General features: G+C 44.1%; 1 protein-coding gene across 2 annotated transcripts in view; it reads left to right on the top strand.

Moving 5' to 3' along the window:
• LOC147035909 (spermatid perinuclear RNA-binding protein-like) overlaps positions 1-22,810 on the top strand; it is a 178,853-nt gene that overhangs the window by 64,607 nt on the left and 91,436 nt on the right. For both annotated transcript variants that reach the window (XM_085848024.1, XM_085848015.1), the window contains 4 exons: positions 387-483; positions 649-744; positions 1,352-1,554; positions 6,130-6,300. In XM_085848024.1, coding sequence (XP_085704150.1) covers positions 387-483; positions 649-744; positions 1,352-1,554; positions 6,130-6,300 — 567 coding nt within the window. The remainder of the gene's footprint in view (positions 1-386; positions 484-648; positions 745-1,351; positions 1,555-6,129; positions 6,301-22,810) is intronic.

The raw sequence follows: 22,810 nt of genomic DNA on the forward strand, positions 1-22,810 counted from the left end.
GACGGAGCACGAACCACTCGCCCAGGATGACGGAGCACGAACCACTCGCCCAGGATGACGGAGCACGAACCAGTCTCTCAGGATGACGGAGCACGAACCACTCGCCCAGGATGACGGAGCACGAACCACTCGCTCAGGATGGCGGAGTACGAACCACAAATTTGAGCTGTGAAATGTTCCATTTCACATGAATAAACACATCTGTCTGCACAGTTTATTTTATGGTCTCGTATATAAATAGGCACAATGCAGAAATGATAGTTTATCTGTATGTTCCATTGATGAGTCTGAGGAGGAAGTTAATACATGTGGAATGGTCACATTAGAAAGGCTTCCTTTTGTGCAAAAGTTACTTGTGTGTAGTCTTGATTCTCCTTTTTTCCCAGCATGCTATGCGGTTGCTGGCCTTTGGTCAATTGCATCGGGTGCTGGGCATGAACGCTTTATCTGTCAAATCGCCATTCCACATGCGAGCATTTACAGGTAACTGACAGTTTAACATGTCTATTAAGCCACCTCCTTCAACTCTGACTGCTCTCACACCGTTGCTGTCAATACCTGTTTCTTTGACTCATCAATGTCTTTTGTTAAGCAAGAAGAAAAAGATCGTTTTCACCTTGTACCTGTGCTTTGCGTTATTTCTTGCAGGAGATGGCACAAAAGAAGGAAAAAAAAGACTGCTGGAGAATATTCCAGGCTTAACTGGACGGGGTGATGCCAAAAAGAGCAAATACATCAAAAAAGGTGTGCTGTTGTACGAGTCTTGCCCTCGCGTTTTCTGCTGCCTGCGGTCCGTCTGTGCCCGCGCCTGTCCCGGCCCTGCGGTCCGTCTGTGCCCGCGCCTGTCCCGGCCTTGCGGTCCGTCTGTGCCCGCGCCTGTCCCGGCCTTGCGGTCCGTCTGTGCCCGCGCCTGTCCCGGCCTTGCGGTCCGTCTGTGCCCGTGCCGGGTCCCGGCCCTGCGGTCCGTCTGAGCCCGCGCCGGGTCCCGGCCCTGCGGTCCGTCTGAGCCCGCGCCGGGTCCCGGCCCTGCGGTCTGTCTGCGCCCGCGCCAGGTCCCGGCCCTGCAGTCTGTCTGCGCCCGCGCCAGGTCCCGACCCTGCGGTCCGTCTGCGCCCGCGCCGGGTCCCGGCCCTGCGGTCCGTCTGCGCCCGCGCCGGGTCCTGGCCCTGCGGTCCGTCTGCGCCCACGCCGGGTCCCGGCCCTGCGGTCCGTCTGCGCCCGCGCCGTGTCCCGGCCCTGCGGCACTGACTGCGCTGCGTTCCGTGCCCTGACTGCGCTGCGTTCCATGCGCCACCTACCTGGGCTGCGTTCCGTGCATTAACTGGACCTGCCATTGATTTGTCTTTACTAGTTACGAAGGAGAAGGCAGCATCTCCCCCCATCAATGCTGTTATGCGGCTGAATCACATCCACTCAGGCCTGCAGTATCATCTACTTTCACAGTCTGGGCCTGTGCACTCACCCGTCTTTACAATGACAGTAGAACTGGATGGTGTTACATACGAAGCCTCTGGCCCCTCAAAGAAAACGGCAAAGCTCCACCTTGCACTCAAGGTTCACTTGCATGAATGAAAAGCATTTTTTTTTCTTTCCTACTTTTATTTGTTCAGCCTTTGTGTTAAATGTAGATTTATAAGTGTATTATCATACACGTCCTCGCTGCAACTTGCAACATGACAAGAGCCGATCTCTTTTAAATAGGAGCTCACACAGCCAATGAGGTTGAACAGGAACCCATTATTTTAATTTCCAAAATGGTTTAATTTGAAGCCCTATTGCACCACGGAAGTGAACGAATAGTGCCATATTGATAAGAAATGTAAATCAATGCTATGCGACAGCATAACGGAAATGACATAGAAGTATATCAGATTTTATATATATATTTTTTATATGTATGTATGTGTATATATATATATATATATATATGCGTATATATATATATATATATATATATATGTGTATATATATGTGTATATATATATATATATATATATATATATATATATGTATATATATATATATATATATATATATATATATATATATATATATATATATATATATATATATATATATATATATATATATATATATATATCTACAGTGGGGAGAACAAGTATTTGATACACTGCCGATTTTGCAGGTTTTCCCACTTACAAAGCATGTCGAGGTCTGTAATTTTTATCATTGGGACACTTCAACTGTGAAAGATGGAATCTAAAACAAAAATTCTGAAAATCACATTGTATGATTTTTAAATAATTAATTTGCATTTTATTGCCTGAAATAAGTATTTGATCACCTCCCAACCAGTAAGAATTCCGGCTCTCACAGACCTGTTAGTTTTGTCTTTAAGAAGCCCTCCCATTCTCCACTCATTACCTGTATTAACTGAACCTATTTGAACTTGTTATCTGCATAAAAGACAGCTGTCCACACTCAATCAGTCAGACTCCAACCTCTCCACAATGGGCAAGACCAGAGAGCTGTCTAAGGACATCAGGGACAAAATTGTAGACTTGCACAAGGCTGGGATGGGCTACAGGACAATAGGCAAGCAGCTTGGTGAGAAGGCAACAACTGTTGGCGCAATTATTAGAAAATGGAAGAAGTTCAAGATAACAGTCAATCTCCCTTGGTCTGGGGCTCCATGCAAGATCTCACCTCGTGGAGCCTCAATTATCATGAGAAAGGTGAGTGATCAGCCCAGAACTACACGGCAGTACCTGGTCAATGACCTGAGGAGAGCTGGGACCACAGTATCAAAGAACACCAAAAGTAACACACTACGCCGTCATGGATTAAAATCCTGCAGTGTACGCAAGGTCCCTCTGCTCAAGCAAGCGCATGTCCAGGCCCGTCTGAAGTTTTGCCAATGACCATCTGGATGATCCAGAGGAGGAATGGGAGAAGGTCCTGTGGTCTGATGAGACCAAAATAGAGCTTTTTGGTTTAAACTCCACTCGCCGTGTTTGGAGGAAGAAGAAGGATGAGTACAACCCCAAGAACACCATCCCAACCATGAAGCATGGAGGTGGAAACATCATTCTTTGGGGATGCTTTTCTGCAAAGGTGACAGGACGACTGCACCGTATTGAGGGGAGGATGGATGGGGCCATGTATCGCGAGATCTTGGCCAACAACCTCCTTCGCTCAACAATAGCATTGAAGGTGGGGTGTGGCTGGGTCTTCCAGCATGACAACGACCCGAAACACACAGCCAGGGCAACTAAGCAGTGGCTCCGTAAGAAGCATCTCAAGGTCCTGGAGTGGCCAAGCCAGTCTCCAGACCTGAACCCAATAGAAAATCTTTGGAGGCAGCTGAAAGTCTGTGTTGCCCAGCGACAGCCCCGAAACCTGAAGGATCTGGAGAAGATCTGTATGGAGGAGTGGGCCAAAATCCCTGCTGCAGTCTGTGCAAACCTGGTTAAGAACTACAGGAAACGTCTGATCTCTGTAATTGCAAACAAAGATTTCTGTACCAAACATTAAGTTCTGTTTTTCTGATGTATCAAATACTTATTTCATGCAATAAAATGCGATTTTTGGATTGGATGCGATTTTGGAAAATTTGGCCTTTTGGCTTATGTCGACCTTTTTTGTCGACCGAATTTTACGAACCTTCAATGTGGAACCATCGCACGGTCGTCGACTATAATCTCCGAAAATTTCAGAACGTTGGGTTGAGCAGTTCGGGCTGGAGGCAAGCAGACAGACAAACAAACAAACCAACAAAAAAAACCAAAAAAATATACCGATCAAACAAACAAAGGGAGGCGATCAACTTACTTGTCAAAAGAAAAAACTTTTTCTTTACTAAGTATCAAATGAAGAATCACTCAGTGACACTTGGCAAAACACAATGAAGTAGTGGTTGAATTCAGTAACCTGATATTCAAATGCTCTTCAAATTTCAACTGAATCGGATGAAAATTGACAATTTTAGAAATACGGCATATATTGACCGCAAAAATAATTGATGATTCAAAAATTTGGGCCAAATTGAACTTTTAGCTGAGAGATGACCGCAAAATAATATTGGTCGTTGAATCCAGTGACCTGATATGCAAATCCTGTTCAAATTTCCAGTCAATTGGATGAAAATTGACAATTTTAAAACAATTTTAGAAATCTGGCCATTGTTGTGTTGATGTTATGGCCGATGTTGACCTTTTGACCAATGGTAATCTCAAAAATAATAGGTGGTTGAATTCAATGACCTGATATGCAAATCCTGTTCAAATTGCAAGTCAATTGGAAGAAAATTTAGGATTTTAGAAAATTTAGCCCTAATTGACCTTTTGGCCGATGTTGACCTTCTTGGTCGACCAAATTTTACGAAACTTGGTATTTTGGGTCTTCATGTTCTTTTGGATCCCCTGGGTGTTTTTGGTCTTCTGATTGTTTTGGGTTCTCTGGTTATTTTGGGTCCTCTGGTTATTTTGGGTCCTCTGGTTATTTTGGGTCCTCTGGTTATTTTGGGTCTTTGGTATTTAAATTTTTTTTATGTGATTCTTCACCATTGAGAGATGTGGCCAACAATGATATATTGCATCATATTTCAAAAAGTTGAGGACGGATAATTACAAAACATGGTGGTGAGGTGGGTCAGTGAGAAGTACAAGTCCATTACATTGTGGTTCATGTCTGGATGCAGATGCAACCTCTCAGTGGGATACAAAACGTAAACTGTTCAAACTGTCAGAGGTATGTTCTCCACTGAGCACCTTTCTTGTTGGCTCTGTGAGTGATTTTTCGTTACTTGTGAAAATCGAAGATTTTTCAAGTATATTGGTCAGTCTATTTTGTTGTTCTGTTTGTTTGTCTGTCTGTCTGTGTCAATCGCCTACAGGTCACAATTCTAAACCGATCACCATGAAACTTTACGGAATTGCAGAGGTAGTCTCACCTGAGAAGCCTATTGATTTTGGGGTCAAAGGTGAACTCAAGGTCAAACTTCTAAAATCGTCAATTTATATCTGAAAATCGTCAATTTTCATCCAATTGACCAAGGCTTTGACAAGGCTTTGATTAAGATTGTCAGTTTGAATCTTGATAAAATGGACAATTTGATGTATCCATGACAACCTTTGGAGAAGGGGTGGATTTTGCAAGTATCGTGCTCTGCACGACATCTTTTTCTTCTAAGTCTGTCTTTATTTTTATGTTTATCACCTGCAGGTCACAATTTTAAACCGATATTCACGAAACTTCACCACATGGAAGAGTTCGTCATAAGCAAGAAACCTGTTTTTTGTGGTCAAAAAAGTCAAAAGGTTAACAAAGGCCTAAGGTCAACATATTTGTCAAATTTCTAAAATCTTCAGTTTTCATCCAATTGACTGGAAATTTGAACAGGATGTGCACATCAGGTTACCGAATTCAACCACCAATTTATTATTGAGGTCGACTTCCACCAAACGATCGATAGGCCGAATTTCTAACATTATCAATTTTCATCCGATTAACTTGAAATTTAAAGAAGAGTTGCATATTTGGTCATTGAACTCAACCACTTATTATTTTTGAGGTCAATATAAAAGAAAAGGTCAACATAGGTCCAAGGTCAACAACTAAGGTATTTCTAAAATCATTAATTTTCATCCAATTGACTTGAAATTGTGCCTGGTGTTGGCTTAATGGTTAGGGTGGTCAGCTTGGGATCCTCTGATCCTGAGTTCAAACCCCACTCAGCTGTTGAATTAATACCAGGTGGGGTTAATTCTGCCTGTCATCCTTCTGAGGTCGGCAAATGAGTGCCAGCATGCTGGTATACTGTGTCGGAGTGGCGACCCGTCCAGAATTATGCTTGATAGCCAAGGAGTCAACCTCGGCAGCACCAACGCTCTGCACAGAGTATGGTCCCAATGGATGGACTTGAAATTTGATGATGAGTTGCATGTTTGGTCATTGAATTCAACCACCAATTATTTTTTAAGGTCAAATTTATTTTATGGATTTCACAAGAATTGTACCATTGGTGACATATATCTTGTTTTTGTTTGTTTGTGTTTTTGTTCGTCACACGACTTTTGTCCATAGTTTTCCAGCAATCATTCCGAAACTTTTCTGAGATGTGCTCCACCGTGTGGCGTTCTAGTTTTGAATTCTGTGATTCCCTATCAGGTGCTGCAGTCCTTAGGACATTCTACTGGTGTTGAGACAAAGCAGGTGGAGTCAGAAAACAAAGTGGAAGAGGTCAGACAGGTCGCCACTGCAGGAGCAGACAGTAGCAAAGGCCCACCCTCTTCTTCTGCTCCACTTACAACAGCAACTGTTACAGCAACATTGCCTGAGGTAAAAATACTAAGATTCATTCTGTGTGGTTGATGTAACTCGCAAAGAATCTGCCGTTACAGATGGGTTAATCCCACCCCCCCCCCCTCTTCCCCATTTCTATGATGTCGAGATGCTTATCCAGTTTGTATATTTTCACATACGAGGCGCCGCGATGAGGAGTGATGTAAGGGACACATCGGCCATTTTGGAGTTAATGCCATATAGCACTATTTTAACCCTTACCCTATCATCCGAGCCTATCATCATCATATCATTAAAAAATGTCGCTTACATCACTCCTCCTCGCGGGGCCTCATATGAGTGTGGTGAAATAGCCCCTCGGGGCTCCCACGGTCAAGCCAAGGCTCGTGATGCATCTGCATGATGTAGATGAGTACATAATTTGGAGATGATTGCATCGGCCTGTGGTTACATGGCATTCGGGGATCCCGCCACCGAGACAGCGTTCTCCATGGTTTTCAGGAATGAAGTATAAAATGAAGATATACTCTCATGTTGCTTGGGGGGAGCTCCAACCAGCTGGCGATATACGATACAAATTTGCACAGGGAAAGGTGTGGTCACTTCCCCATCCCCAACAAACTGAACACAACTCAGGCTTTGATTACATTTTGAATGTTTGCAGACGCTGGAGTAACTGAGTGGGGAAATTGGATTTTGCGAGGACCTATTGTGTCAGCCTCATTGCGGGAGATACCAATGATCATAAATGCCTGAGTTTCTACAGCGTGAAGCTAAGAAAGATGAGAGGTGGGAGCACTATCCCAGAGGGGAGAGCAGTACTCCATCAGGCTGTGGACGAAAGCTTTGCACGTTGTCAGGAGCTCAGGTGTGCTAAGGACGTTGCATGATGGATGGATGCCCAGTCGGTGAGTAGCTTTGGAGACCAGCTTGGAAATGTGGCTTTCTCAGGAAAGATCATAGCAGATAGTGAGTCTCAGAAGCTTGAATGAACAGACTTCTTCAAGAAGATTGTTGAGAAAGTAGATGGGGGGGGGGGGTGAGTTCCAGCCGGTCCTTTCGGAGAGACATCGTGAGAGTGTGAGATTTGTCAGGATTGAAAGACATGTTCCATGTGATGGACCAGTTTGTGATTTTATCCAGCTCTGCAGAGAGTGAAGAAGCTGCTGCTTGCCGATCTGAGGGATGACAGGTGGTACGGCAGATGGTAGAGTCATCAGGAAAAAGATAAAGAGGATTTTCCAGAGAGTTGGAGAGATCATTGATGAAAACCAGAAAAAGAACAGGGCCCAGAACGCTGCTTTGAGTGGCTCCAGGCTGGACAGGAAGAGGAGATGGGAGAACTCTATGTAGGGCCACACGTTGGCTGTGACAGGAGAAGAAGTCTGCGAGCCACGAGTGGAGATGTCCTTGGATACCATAGGAAGAGAATTTGATGAGCAGGGCAGGGTGCCAGACCATATTGAAAGCACGGGCAATGTCTCAGGAGATGGCTCTGATTTCATGGCTGGCATCGAGTACCTCCATCCATTGTTGGGAGAGCAGAAGCAGCATATCCAGAGTAGAGTGACCTGGTCTGAAACCAAATTGATGATTTGAAATCAAGCCATTGGAGAAGAGGAAGGATTTAATGTCAGAAGCCACGATGGATTCCTTAACCTTGCTGATGATTGGCAGAAGGCTGTGATTGGTCTGCAGTTGCAGGGATCTGTTTTTGCACCTTTTTATGCAGGGCAGTAATGTTTGCTGATTTCCGAGCAGATGGCAGATGACTGAGCATAGGACTTTTGACATGTGGAGGAATTGCGTCACTCAGCCAGTGGGCCGTCCAGAGAGCTCAGCCGGCAGAGCACTGGTACGGTTTGCCAGAGGACCTGGATTTGATTCCCGGTCTGGGCCCGTAATTTTTCCACATATATATATATATATATATATATATATATATATATATATATATATATATATATATATATATATATATATATATATGTTAAGATGTACATGTGTGAAGTCACTGGTCAGGGTGCAATTGACTTTGAAACAGTCTGTAATTAAAAGACATGTCACATGGCTTCATGGACAGACTGACCATGTTTTTTGTTTTTCCTCCAAAACTTCAAAACATTTATATTTATTTGTAACTAGCAAATGCCACCCGTTGTTTCGCTGACAGGAATATGACAAGAGGGGCAGAGAGATTGGTGGAGGGGGGGGAGATACAGAGGGAGAGGGAATGGAAAGGTGGCGAGAGTGAGAGAGAGATACATATATATATATATATATATATATATATATATATATATATATATATATATATATATATATATATATATATATATATATATATATATATATATATATATACAGTCATGCACCATTTAACGATGGGGTTACGTTCTGAGAAACGCGTCGTTTTGCGAACATCATTTTTTTTTTCGTTTTCGAACATTGTACTTACACAAAACTACACACCAAGGCTATATGGTATAGCCCATTGCTCCTCGGATACAAACCTGTACATCATGTTACTGTACTGAATACTGTCGGCAATTGTAACACGCATCCAAGAGAGACTGAAGACACGTTAGTTTTACCTTTGTGCTGTTCATGACGGCCATCAGTGTTGTTAGCAGCAGCTTACAATCTCCTCTCGCATCGATTATAGAAAGGTGAATAAATAGCGTTTGGATTTTATAAATACGTAATCATTGCATCGATGTTATAATTTATAAATGAAGAAACGAGCTCCTGTCAATTGTGATATATATTTTCGGAACAGTGCGATTGTTTTAACAACATGAAAAGTTTCACCAAAAAGAAATTTGTGTTTTAATTTTGACTGTAACAACGATTTATTCGTGGAATTCTTCAATTCAAAGGTAATTTACTTGCTGGAAGGTAAACGTGCAAACATTGGTTCAGTTTGAAAGCCGATTTCCTTGAATCCCGATTTAGCATGACCCTGCTTTTTTCACAATGACATTTTATGGACCTCAACGATCGCATTGTAACAGGGCCACACTGTCGTTTATTATCATTATGAAGTATTATGTACTGTACAGCGTACATAATTGTATGTGCTATTTTTATACGACTGGCAGCGCAATGTTGGCTGCATCACTTGGCGATAGGAATTTTTCAGCTACATTTTTTTTTACATTTTTTTTTTTCAGAGCTGTCAGATCCGTCATATATGTGATCCGTCGTTGCCCGGAACGTCGTTAAGCGGCGCATGACAATATGTATATATATATATATATATATATATATATATATATATATATATATATATATATATATATATATATATATATATATATACATCTCTATTATAATACCAAGCTTGCACACTAAAAACTCGGCTCACCGTCACACGATCCCTATGAAACTGCTGTGGCACTTAGCGGACATGCCGCCAATGTTTTGGAAGTCTTGGCGTTCCATAGTATCACTTGCATTTTGCACAATGCGTATTTTTGTCATTCCCCGTGTACGGTCTGTCGTCTGCTACCAGCTATGTTGTACTGCTATCCCGTGCATGTGCACGGGTATCGCTAGTGTATGTGTATATATATATATATATATATATATATATATATATATATATATATATATATATATATATATATATATATATATATATATATATATATATATATATATATATATATATATATATATCGATGGGAGAGGGAAAATAAGACCAAAGCTTACCTTGCTGTGTTTACCTCCTGGGGATCTTTGACTGGTCGAGGGTTAAATATGACCATCACTGCCATGCCTCAACACAAAGCGTCATTTAATGTGTGTTTTGTATTTTATGTCGATGGACACAAAGCATCTGCTTCACACAGGGGCCACAAAAGTTTGATGGGCTTGAACTGTGTCCTCCTGTAACAGATAGTGCAGACAACCGACCGAAGTACAGTACAACACAATCACTAAGAGATCGCAGGAACGGGAGGGCAGAATGCAGTCATTGCTGCTGTGTTTTTTTTTTCTTGTCTTGCTTCTTGATGTTGCGGAGTTTCTGCTGCTCTGGATTTTTGTTTTCCTTGTTTTTGTCGTCTTTGTTTACTTCTATCTTCCTGTCCTTGTATCTTTCTTCTTCTGTCTGCCTCTCCTTCTGTCTTTCTTTTTCTTGTATCTATCTTCTTCTGTCTGCTTCTCCTTCTTGCTTTCTTCTTTGTTGTCGTTTTTTTCATTGTTGTTCTGCCTTCCTCCTCCTTCTGTATTTCTCATTCCTCTTTCTGCGTTCTTCTCCAGCACTGCTTGTTCTTCTTCAGTCTTGAGGATTTCACATCACATTTTATCACAGTATATAATTTTGTTTTTATCCTTGTCGAGCTCCAGGATAGACAATGTTGCATGTTTTTCCATGTGGTGCCAAGATGAAAGGTTTTTGCCATTGCCAACTCTGGAACAACCAACATAGAGTTGGCCATGAGAAAAGCATGGGCTTTGCAGGTTTGGGCCAACAACTTTGAGCCAATGTCCTTCTGCCTTGTTGATGCTCATGGCAAAACTGAGACAGACGGGGAACTGGAGCCTTCTAAATTGAAATGGCAAGTCAGATGGAATGATTGGAATGTGTGGAATGAAGACATCCTGTCCTGCTGCCTGGTCAGTCATGATTGTAGTTATAATAACGTGTGGCATAAGCTTCTTGACAGCCAGGTCACTGTGTAAGAAGGCCTCTGTTTGTGGAATTGACAGCATAATTTTTCTGTACCAAGATGGCTCTTTGGCATAGCCACTTGTGGTCATGGAAGTTGTGTGCAACATTTGGAAATACTGCATCATGTGGTTGTTGAAGTGCTGCAACTGTTTTCCCAATGTTGTTCATCGAGATAGTTCCATCTTGATTTGCAGATACCATGGCTCCATTTCCAAGTTTGAGCAGGCTTGCAGCAAACTCCACGGCAGATTAATCACCTGTTAGAAGCACTCGCATGTTGGTAATTGGGCTGAGTCGCTGAATGTTGTTCCAAATGTATGAGGCTTTGAGGCAGGCCTGCAGTTAATCAGCTTTGGTTCCATGTGGAATGACGAGCAGTGTCTGTCGAAAATCCTCAGCCAACACCAGTCACTCCATCCCTTCTGTCATTATGTCAAAGATCTTGCATGGTGTGATCAAGAGCCTCAAAGACAGCCTTGTGAGATGTTGGACATTCATCCCAGACAATGAGCCAGCACTCCTGCAGGAGGTTGGCTTTGCCAGTACTCCTGCCAATGTTGCAGATTGGTGCCTCCATACTTGCCAGATTTAAGGGTAACTTAAAGACTGAGTGAGCTGTTCTTCCTCCTGTCAATAGTGTGGCAGCAAAGTCTGATGCCACTGCAAGGGCAATCATGTTTCTCTGCCGGATTTTTGCCAAAAGAAGATTGATGAGAAACGTTTTGCCAGTTCCACCAGGAGCATCCAAAAATAAAGTGCCACCACTCCCAATGAAAACTGCTTGTGTAATCTTATTGAAGACTTCTCTTTGGTCTGGAACCAGACATTGCTCAATCTCCTGCATGTATTCAGCAAGCTGTTCCATGTTGTAGTTGGTGTCTCAAAATTTCATTTGTGAGCTCATTGTCATTGTGTCGTTGAGGGTCAGAAAGGCCAACAGTTTTGAGGTCAGAGCCATCCAAAGCCTTGATCTTGTCTTCAAAGATAATGACAGCTTGATTGAACATTGCATCACTGTAGTCCAGTTCCAGGTTAGGATTTTGCACTTGTGCGTGATGCAAAATGTCCTCTGTCAGATTCTCCGTGTGGTTGTCCCATAGTTGTTGAGGATTTGACATGGCACATGTCTGCAGCATGATGGCAAATAAGTTTCGCAGCATCCATGGTGATTGAGTTCCAGCTGCCTCCTCCAATGTGCTATTCCAGTGTGCATCATCCTTCAGGAGTCCTCTGAGCTGGCAAGCCTGTTTGTAAGTTTCACAGATCGTGGCATCCACTGTTCACAAGTCCTCAAAGGATGTTGGACCTTTGACCTCATGCAGAAGCAATCTCAGGTAAAAGCATGAAAATTTCTTAAGATGGACAGTGTGCACACAGTCAAGTACATCACTGGCTTTGATGCCTGGCTGGTCTGGTACAGTTTGTCCTGCTCAGCGGCGAGCCCACTTCTTGCTGCCAACATTCCATGTGTAGTACTTGGGTATCTGATGATACAACAGTGTCTCAGCAAATTCATCATCCTGGCAGAGATTGAATAAAGCAGTGAGAGTTATGCCTTGTGGGACTTGGGCGTGCTCACGCACATTCTCCTTCGTGCAATTCACTCTCTGACCATTCTCAAGGTGCATACTGAGATGAAACACAGTGGGATGTCGCTCATGAATTAGGAAGTTCAGGATCCTCCAGATGGCCTCATTGGTGCTGAATGCTGATGTATCTTCCCATTTCATATTGCCAAACCTCATCATACACAGTCCCTTCCATTGTCAGGCCAAACGCAGTCATGTCAAATCCTTTATTTACATACTTGCACACATATACAGAGTGGGGCATTTATATCTGACACATTTGCAATCTCTCGAGCCGGAAGTCGTCTTGGCATAACTTATTATTGTTTTCTTTGTTTTACAGATAATACTTGAAAGTTTTTAATGATGGAGCACTTCAAATGCAATGAGCATTTTTTTTAATTTTTAATTTTTTTTAAATGCAATGAGCATGCCAATTTCACAAACAAGGTCATCATGACAGATGAGGCACACTTTGATTTGGCAGATTTAACTCCACCAGATTTCTTCCTATGGGGATTTCTGAAGGGCAATGTTTATAAGGAACATCCAACATCGATCGATGAATTGAAGGCGAACATCACTGCAACCATCCGCTCTATTGATCAAGAGACATTGCTTGCGGTAATGAACAATATGATCCGTTGTCGTGAATGCATGAATTCGAAAGGGGCCCATTTGTCTGATGTAATTTTTTAAGAAATGAAGAATCGAAATTGATTTTAAAAACTTGAAGTATGTGCCCATGTTGTATAGAAATGTTATTTTATTTGGTTTAGAAACAAAAAAGTTATAAGGATAATAAAACCGTCATATAAATGCCCCACCCTGTATGATGGATTTTACAGAGTGGCAGTACTCAACATTGATGTGTGCATTGAATAGCCATGTGAGGCGTGGGCAGTATGGAACAAGCCACCTGTTGTCAACTTCAACCTCACAACCATGAACTCTGATGGTTGTTGGGAATCCACCATCTTCTGGTTTTCTCTGACAATACAGTGGATATCCATCTTGTCCAGTCTGTTTCTCTTTCAGAAGATATCTTCAGAATGTTGTTGTGCTTTTGTTATCTTTCATGCATGGTGAGTTTGCATTGGTACTTCCACAGGCACCATGTACTCTCTGTGTTTTGACAGTGCTGAACAGAAGTGGATCAATTTTTGGGTCTGGAAGTTCAGCACTGATGAAGTCATCCACTCTGTGCACATGAAGTTCATCTTGAAGCCAAGTCAGAATGTAGGCATGTGGTTGGCCACGCTTTTGCCACTCAGTTGTGTAAATGCTGCACCTAATGTCCTCATGGCTCCAAAAATCTTTCCCCTGGTGATGACATTCATCAATAACTTCATTTTTTTGTCGGAATATTCTTGCCAGCAAATCATGGCGATGATGTGGTTTTTGGCTTGGCAGCAGTCCATTAGCCACTTCCTCCAAAGCTGGATTGCAGGTGAAGGTGATGAAGAGATCAGAACGGCCATAGTTTTGCACATATGTCATGGCATCCTGAGTGTGCTCATGGATTTAGCGGGGACCACCTGTGAAACTGGAAAGCAAGATGCCAACATTGACATCATTTCCATCATTGTTCATGGCATCCCTGAGGTAAACATAGTTTTCGACTCCGAGTTTATTTTTGTTCTTTCGAATTGATCTCAGCCTTTCTGCCTCAGTTTTGGCATACATATCCACAACTAATTGGTGGAAGAGATCTTTGCAATGCAAGATATGATTGAAATTACCAGATCTCAACATAATCCTGCAGCCATCGAGGTCCATGTAGTACTGCAGCATAGCAAACCGATTGTTCGACTTTTCATAAAAGCACCAAAATTGGTACATATGTTGACTAATGTATTCTGAACAATTCTGGATATGGAGCCACTCAAGATTTTGCCTTGGTCAGCTTTGGCGGCCATTTTCCAAAATGGCCGCCATTCTACTTTAACAACATGGGATATCTGTCATTGTTATTCTCTTTGTAGGTTTACAATGATCTACAATGAGTTCAAGGCAGGCCACTTCACAGTGCAAAAGACCAAGAGGGCATTCTCAGCAATTCCTCTTGACCAAGCGCATGAACAAAACAATGCCCGTGTCAAGGGTGATGGAGGTGCCGTTGGCCTGACGGACAATCCCAGACCTCTGAGGTGCTGGATGGTCGCCGGACCCGAGGTGGCCAGAGTGATCATGGAGTTTGAGGAGGCGAACATGCATCCAAATGCCAATGAGGAGACATGTCACCATGAAAAAATACCACGTGCACATGAAGCATTTGCCAAAGATGTACAATCACTTGTAGCTGACATTGAAGAGCTGGGGAATCCCTTCGAGGCGGATAGTCCAGATTTGCTGGTCCTCGACACCAAGGAGATTGCCGATACTGCAGTGATTGAAACAGTTCGCACTGCCAAGCAGATTGGACAAGAACAGTTTCAGGCATACTCAAAGGATTGCCTCATCGACAGAACCAAGACTATTGACGAACCTAAAAAGAGGAACAAACTCCCCCTCTTCAGAACAGACAGAAGACCAAAAGCACCCAAAGGAAAGGAAGCATCTGTGAAGAATGATATGGCCTTATTTGCAAGGCTCTACATAGGCTGCCACAACCGCGATGGGAACCTGGACGAGTTATTCCGTCATGAAAATCAAGCATGCCCTCCCACGTTATCTGATGCAGGTAAGCTACACCTGGGTAGCAAAAGCGACTTGCTGGTGTGCCTTGAAGGCGTTGCTGAAGCTCAGTCTGATGCACCTGCTGTCACTTCTGTTGTCCTTGACGGTGCTGTCATCATGCAGATGTTGAAGCCTAGCACTGCTAAGACATTTGAAGAATATGCCTACCAAGTCTTCATCCCATACATCAAGGGGCAGCTGCGTCGTGCTTCACGTCTCGACCTCGTTTGGGATAGCTGCAAAGACAGCTCTTTGAAGACGGCGACAAGGGAGAAACGAGGAAAAGCGGTGCGACAGCGCTTGGTGAGCACCGCAGCCATATCAGGAAACTGGCAGAGTTTCCTACGTGTCGACGCAAACAAGGTGGAGCTCTTCACCTTCCTGTCCGATGTGCTGGTGCAGTCCTTCCATGACGAGGCAAAGGAGCTGGTAGTCACTGATGGTGAAGCAGTCATCTGCCTTCCAAGGCAGGAAGATGAAAGCTCTCTGCCTCCATGCGGTCAAGAAGAGGCGGACACTCGCATCATGCTACATATGGCCCATGCTGCAGAACATGACCACCGTCGGATTCAACTTCGAACCGTAGACACCGACGTCGTCGTCTTGGCGGTGATGGTGGCCCAGGCACTACCATGCGTGGATGAACTCTGGATTGCCTTTGGGACGGGCAAGAACTACCGCTCCATCCCTGCCCATGAAATAGCTGCCTCCCTTGGTCCACAGAAGTCATGTGCCCTCCCTGTCTTCCACGCCATGACCGGATGTGACACAGTATCAACATTCGTGGGGTATGGGAATAAATCTGCCTGGGCCACATGGAACTCGTTTCCAGAACTGACAGATTCTCTTGTGACCCTGACCACCATGCCAGTCAACATCCACGATGACACAATGCACTGCATTGAAACGTTTGTGGTGCTCCTCTATGACCGCACTAGTCCATATACGGACGTCAACGAGGCCAGAAAGAAACTTCGCCAAGAGGAACTCCGTCCAGCACATCCCACCTACCTACGATGCTTTGGAACAGCATGTGAAGAGATCAGTCTTCCAGGGTGGCTATGTCTGGGGGCAGGTCTTGGTCCCTCAACCCATGCTTCCATCACCAACAAGCTGGAGCTGGTGGCAAACAGAGGATGGGTCCTACGAACCGCTCTGGACCACACTCCCTGAGGCTTCAAAAAGTTGCTTCGAGCTGGTGTCGTGCGGCTGCAAAAAAGGCTGTAGAAACCACTGCAAATGCAAAAGGCTAATCTGCAATGCACTGGACTGTGTGCTCGTGAAGGAGAATGCCAGTCGACAGACACAGTAGACACAGACTGAGATATCGGCCCAGCTTAGAATGTGCAAATGCAAAGTTGCATTGCTTGTAAAAGTGTTGACTTCTTGATCCAGAGTCAGTACACTTGAGCTCAGAAACTCATATTGTACTCGACTGATGTATGCGTGTACCATGTGTCCTGGTAGAATGGTAGTAGACAGTAAACCGTATCTGCTTCAAAGTGAAGTGTGCAATAATTTGACTACATTTTCTGAGTTTGTCATTATCACGATTATCAGTTCCCTTTTCAAAATAGAGTAAAGTATGTAATCTATAATGCAATTTTTGTTGATTCCAAACCCATTGAATGTGATGAATATCATTTGACTGTTGTTCTCCAGGCAATAATGGGTACTTTTCAGCGAAAAGTTTCAGGAGAGCAGCAATTTACAAATCAAATAATGGCTTTTTTACCGAAAATACTGGCTCATAATATTTGAATACGCCTTTTCATGGTCAATTTACTGAATTTTACACTTTCCTTATATCTACCACCAATACAATAAGAAAATAAGAGCATATAGCCAATTTCGCTAAAGTAGAATGGCGGCCATTTTGGAAAATGGTCGCCGAAGCTGACCAAGGCACAATCTCGGGTGGCTCCATATCTAGAATTGTTCGGAATACATTATTCTACATGTGTACCAATTTTGGTGCTTTTATGCAAATTTGAACAATTGATCTGAAATATCAGACGACGCTGCAGGACTAATGGCAGAAATATTATTTTCACTTGGCAGTTCTGTTGCTGGGTCTGTTTGTTGCAGTTTAATATCATAACTATCATCACCCTGCCAGAAAATTAATGGATGCTGAAGTGCATCATATGATGGGTGTGTCTCAGGAATTCTCTGGAGGGAGTTGTTTCTGAGTTGCAGCACAATGTCTTGCTTGCCATGATGTTCACCAACTCGGATGACAACCACTTCTGATGTGGAGGGTGCATTGAAGCGCCACTCATGCTCCCCAGCCGGAGTTTTGTTTGAATGAATGACAGTTTTGTACTCTGGTGTCCTCTTCTCCATGGCACACTTGACAATCCGAACATAGAGTTTTCCTTGTGGAGCATATCTTGCAACTGCAACACCACTTCCAGCTTGGTTTCAATGACATTGTTGCAGTGCTGTTCATCCTGCTTTACACTGTCACCAATGAAGTAGATCTGCAGGAATTTTGGCTCTTCATTTGGCTGTGTCTGTAGACTGCCAACCTGATGATAAACCTGTCACTGCACTTTAAATGTGGGCACGTAGCCAGATTCTCTGATATCCTTTGTGGTGCCGAAAGATGTCATATTGAAGCATGAGTTGTATCTTCTGATGTTGCTTTGGAAATGACTTGCATTTGGAGTGTTATCTGTCATCAATGCACGAAGAGGTTCAGGAGGAGCATTAATTTGGGTGAGCCGAACCTTGCCACTATTGCAGCATATCCCTGGAGCTTCTCCTGTCCATTTCATTGCATCACAGTGCCTGCAAGTAATCGACATTGAGCCAATAGCAACCATTGGATCAGAAGCATCATCCAAGGCTGGATTGTAAGAGAATGCAGACTTTCTTTTACCCTCCAGGGCTGTTTCCTGGATGTCGCCATTCTTGTTGCATTTGCATCTCGTCTTCTTTCTTGTTCTTCAGGAGTTAAGGCTGCTCTGGATGCAGCCATTGCTGCTGTATTTGCTACTAGTCTTGCTTATTGCTGTTGAGGAGTTAAGGCTGCTCTGGATGTAGCTTTTGCAAGTCCTTTTTTTGTCAAGTTTGCTTTTTGTACATTTCTTTCTTTTGGTGGGAGCCATCTTCCTGCAAAATAAATGAGTGAGGCAGTGGGTAGGGTAAAGCGAGGGAGGCAAGTTTCAAACCCTTTCCTTAATTAACCCTAAATCACTTTCAGGAGCAAATTTCTTGTTTAATAGGTTTCACCTGTATATCAGGAGTGGTTTAACTTCAAAATTAAACTCCTCCACTTATCGAAGGATTTTAACGTGCAACTCACTTGGTCAACCAACAGGGTCGTAAACATGAAGACCAAGGAGTTTTCCAAAGAAGTCAGACATAAAGTGATGGAGAAGTACCATTCAGGAGAGGGTTATTAGAAGATTTCAAAGTCACTCATCATCCCTTTGAGTACAGTGAAATCCATTATTAAGAAGTGGAAGACTTGTCAAAGCACCCAGGCAAGACCCAGAACAGGTCGCCCATCCAAACTCCGCAGCCAGGCAAGTAGGAAACTGGTTTGTGATGTCACTGCAAATTCAACAACGACTTTGAAAGATCTGCAAGGCTACATGTCCGAGATGGGGGTCAGCGTTCATCAATGAACAATATTCCGTTCCTTTCACAAAGCTGGCCTCTGGACAAGTGGCAAGAAAGAAGCCATTACTGAAAAAGACATCTGAAAGCTCATGTGGAGTTTGTGGAAAAGCATCTTAATGATACTGCAGTTGTGTGGAGAAAGGTTTTGTGGTCAGATGAGACAAAAATTGAACTTTTTGGTTTTGATAATTTCCACAGGGCTCTCAATGTCCTTCAGAAACCCCGTTCTGGTGAAACTGCCAAATTCAAGAATCACTGCTCACCTTCACTCTTTCATTCCTCTTTTTTTCCCCGCCTCTGGAGCAAACTCCCACACTCTCGTCAATCCCACTCTTCTCTCATGGTCTACAAAACAGCTGTGCACCACCATCTTTGGTCTTCCCACATCCAAAACCATGATATTTTCTACCCCCATTAATCCACCCCAAACCCACCTCCTTCAAATTTCCTGCTTTCCTTCCTAAAAGTCTCTGTGGTGTCCATCTTGTTTACCCCATGTACCCCGCCCCATCCCTCTCCCTTCCACAGATCTAATGTCTCTTCCCCACTGTTTTGTGCTTCCCTTTCCCGCCCTTCTTGTCTCCTGCTCCCTTTGTCAGCTCGTATACGAGCCTCGACATTGTATGCAAAAAATAAATAAATAATAATAATTCAATGCATTATGTCTGGTGCAAGACTAACACTGAACATCACCTGGTCAACACCATCCCTACTGTCGTGAGTTGGTGAGTTGTAATTATGGATTTAGGCAGGCTCAGAAGGAGGGGGGTTACTGGTGGACCGCTTGTGTCTTGCAGATACTTGGGGTTGGGGGATGGGGGGAGGGGACAGAGCATGTCACCCCTTCCTTGCTCGTCTTGCTCGGAGAGGGCGGAGAGGGCTGAGAGTGCAAGACGAGAAATGAGGTGGAAGAAGACAGAGAGACTGACCTTTCTGTGATGGCATAGTGATAGTCCAATGGACTCGGCTTCACTGTGGGAGACTCCAATAATCTTAAAGGCCTTCCTTTCCATGCCGTTAAACCGAGCAAGATATGAAGCAGGGGAGCCAGCACAGAGGGAAGAGCAGTACTCCATCAAGCTGTGGATAAAAGCCTTTTCAGTGGACAGGAGCTCAGGTGTGGCAATAAAGGATTTTTTACAATGAAGGATGCCCAGTTGGTGGCTGGTTTTGGAGGCCAACTTTGAAGTGCGTTGTGCCCAAAAAAAGATTATGGCTATAGTGAGACCCAGGAGTTTGAGTGTGCTGAACTTCCTCAAGAGATTGTTGATAAAGTACATGGGGGGGGGGGTGATGAGTTTGCCAGATGGTCCTTTCAGAGAGAGAGTTCGTGAGTGTGTGGGTGAGAATGTGAGATTTGTCTGGATTGAAAGACATTTCAAGTGACAGGGCGAAAAGGGCAGAGAAAGAGAGTGCAAGAGCAGCAGAGCAGGTTTTTAGGACACGTGAGTTGATGCCATCCAGTACAGATGCAAAGTCAGAGTCGAGGTTTGCCAGAAATGTTTTCATCTTCTCAGGTGCAAAAGATACACAGAGTCCAGGAGCAGTTGGGTATGACAAGAAGAATGGGTACCGAGAGTGAGGGGTTAGGGACGCAATGTTTGGAAGCAAACAGCATGGAGGCATTTTTGAAGCAAACACAGAATTGAGGCATTCCGCCTTCTTACGAGAGGCATAGGTTGTGATGCTATTTGAAGTGAGGGAAGAGGTGGAGGGGGAGCATACTCCAGAGACGGACTTACAAGGTGCCACCAGGTTTTCGAGCAGGTAGACGAGTTTGAAAGGTCATTTTTGAGGTTTAACTTGTTTCCTGGCTCTCCTGGGGGTAGACACACTTGTTGCAGCCTTCATGTAATGATCTGAGGTTGCCTTTGGTTGGATTTCCTTCCAGGAGGAGACTGAAAGTTGTTTCAAGGCAACCGCCTCACTACAGGATTCCGAGTACCATGGGGAGGAGGATAGGACAGATAACTGAAGGTGAGATTGGATGGATCTGTGCATCAGAGAGCAGCAGGATTCTGTGGAAGAATTCCCCTACTGAATTAATATCATGGGATATATATATATATATATATATATATATATATATATATATATATATATATATATATATATATATATATATATATACACATATATATATATATATATATATATACATATACATGTACATATATATATATACACATACATATATATATATATATATATATATATATATATATATATATATATATATATATATATATATATATATATATACGTATATATATATACATATATATATACATATATATATATATATATATATATATATATATATATATAGATATATATATTGTTGCGGTATTCGCGCCCGCCGGCGTGCTGACGGCCACGTAACTCGAATCGCGGCACGTCGCCCACCGGACGGACAATCCAGTCGTGACCCTCTCGGACTAACGCCGGGAACCAGTCACGGGTGGACCTTTCGGTCTCACCGCGATCGAGCCAATCAGCCCCCGCGTGGGATAGGGTTGCTCGCCAAATTCGACCTACCTAAGTACCCACGCGGAGGGTAGACCGGGCGATCGCACCTCGCCGCAGATCGACTTCGGACACGGGCCACTTAAGCGACCCGTTCCGTACTATCAGAATAACCGAGCGGTGTTATCGTCGACCTCGACGGTTCGATTAATTATCGGGCGTATTCAGCCCACTACCAACCCTTTACGTGAAGCAAGATGGGGATTCAATAGAGGAAAAGACGAAGCAAAGCGGGAAACAGTTCAACACAAAGCACATTTATTCGCGGCACACGGGAGCACACATATTCAATTCCACCAAAAGCACACAGAAAAGAAAAACACAATTCAATTTACACAAAAAGCAAATGTAAAAGCGAAGACACAATGCAGAGCTAATACCGACTACCGAGCACACGGCAACACTTATACAATTTTACTTCACAGACGGCGCCGACAACACATACCCAAAACCAAGGAAAAGAATACCCTCAAGGATGAGGCGGGCCTGAGGCCGAGACCGGGTCGCGCCTACCCGTCTGGTGATGAGACGCGGAGCGGCGATGGCGCCTCAACTCCGCGGGCCTCGCGGACAGTGTCTGGTAGGGGGTGGAAAAGGGGCCCCCTTGGTCGCACTATCTCAGCGCGGGGGGAAACAGGAAGGGGTTGCTGATGCTCGGGGTATAGAGGATTTTTATTATCCCGCGACGAGCGTCTCCACCTCGGCCAGGTCGCGCTGTCGGCCTCCCTGGGGTGCAGCTCCCGACGCGAGCACCCCCTCGTCTGGTGTCGCTGCCTTTCCACAGCTCCGTTCCGACTCCAACGCACACGACGACCAGCTCCTTCTTGCCAACTCCACCGTCCGCGAAGTCTTGACTCTCTGTTTCCGACTCTCCTACTCTCCTACTCTCGACTTTCCTACTCTCCGCCTCTCGACCTCCTACTCTCCGCCTCTGGACTTTTTGGACTGACGAACACGGTCCTTTTATCCGCCCCGTAGCTTCGCCCTCTCAGCTTTGACCCCCTCCCTTCGACCTTTCACCTCGCTCCCCATTGGCCCGAGAAAAAGTGGGCGTGAAGGCTTTTTGATCCATAAATTTGCATATATCGATCGCCCTGGGGGCGGGGCCAATTCGCCCCTCGGTCACCGATTGGACGGCAAAAAGTGGGCGTGTGTCGTTTTTGATCCGTTTTTGAAGCACAAAATCCGTGATTTTGTACACGCTGTTCGGCGCGCGCCTTGCACGAGTCCAACACCGGTACCCACAGCGGGGCAAGAACGGTGGCGATGCGACGGTTGCGAGGTGTGACGGGAAGGTCGTGGCGGTTGTGGTGAAGCGGCGTTGTGGTTGGTGGTTGATGTTGTGGTTGTGGTGGTAATCATGGCGGTTGGTCCAAAATAAAGATAGCAAAAGAAAAACGGCTATCCTGAAGAGTCGCAGCACGCATAAATGACATGTATTCCCACTAGACAACGGGTTTGGGCC

The sequence above is a fragment of the Eptatretus burgeri genome, chromosome 1 (assembly GCF_056783735.1).
Source record: "Eptatretus burgeri isolate ZD-2024b chromosome 1, Ebu_testis_v1, whole genome shotgun sequence".
NCBI lineage: Eukaryota > Metazoa > Chordata > Myxini > Myxiniformes > Myxinidae > Eptatretus > Eptatretus burgeri.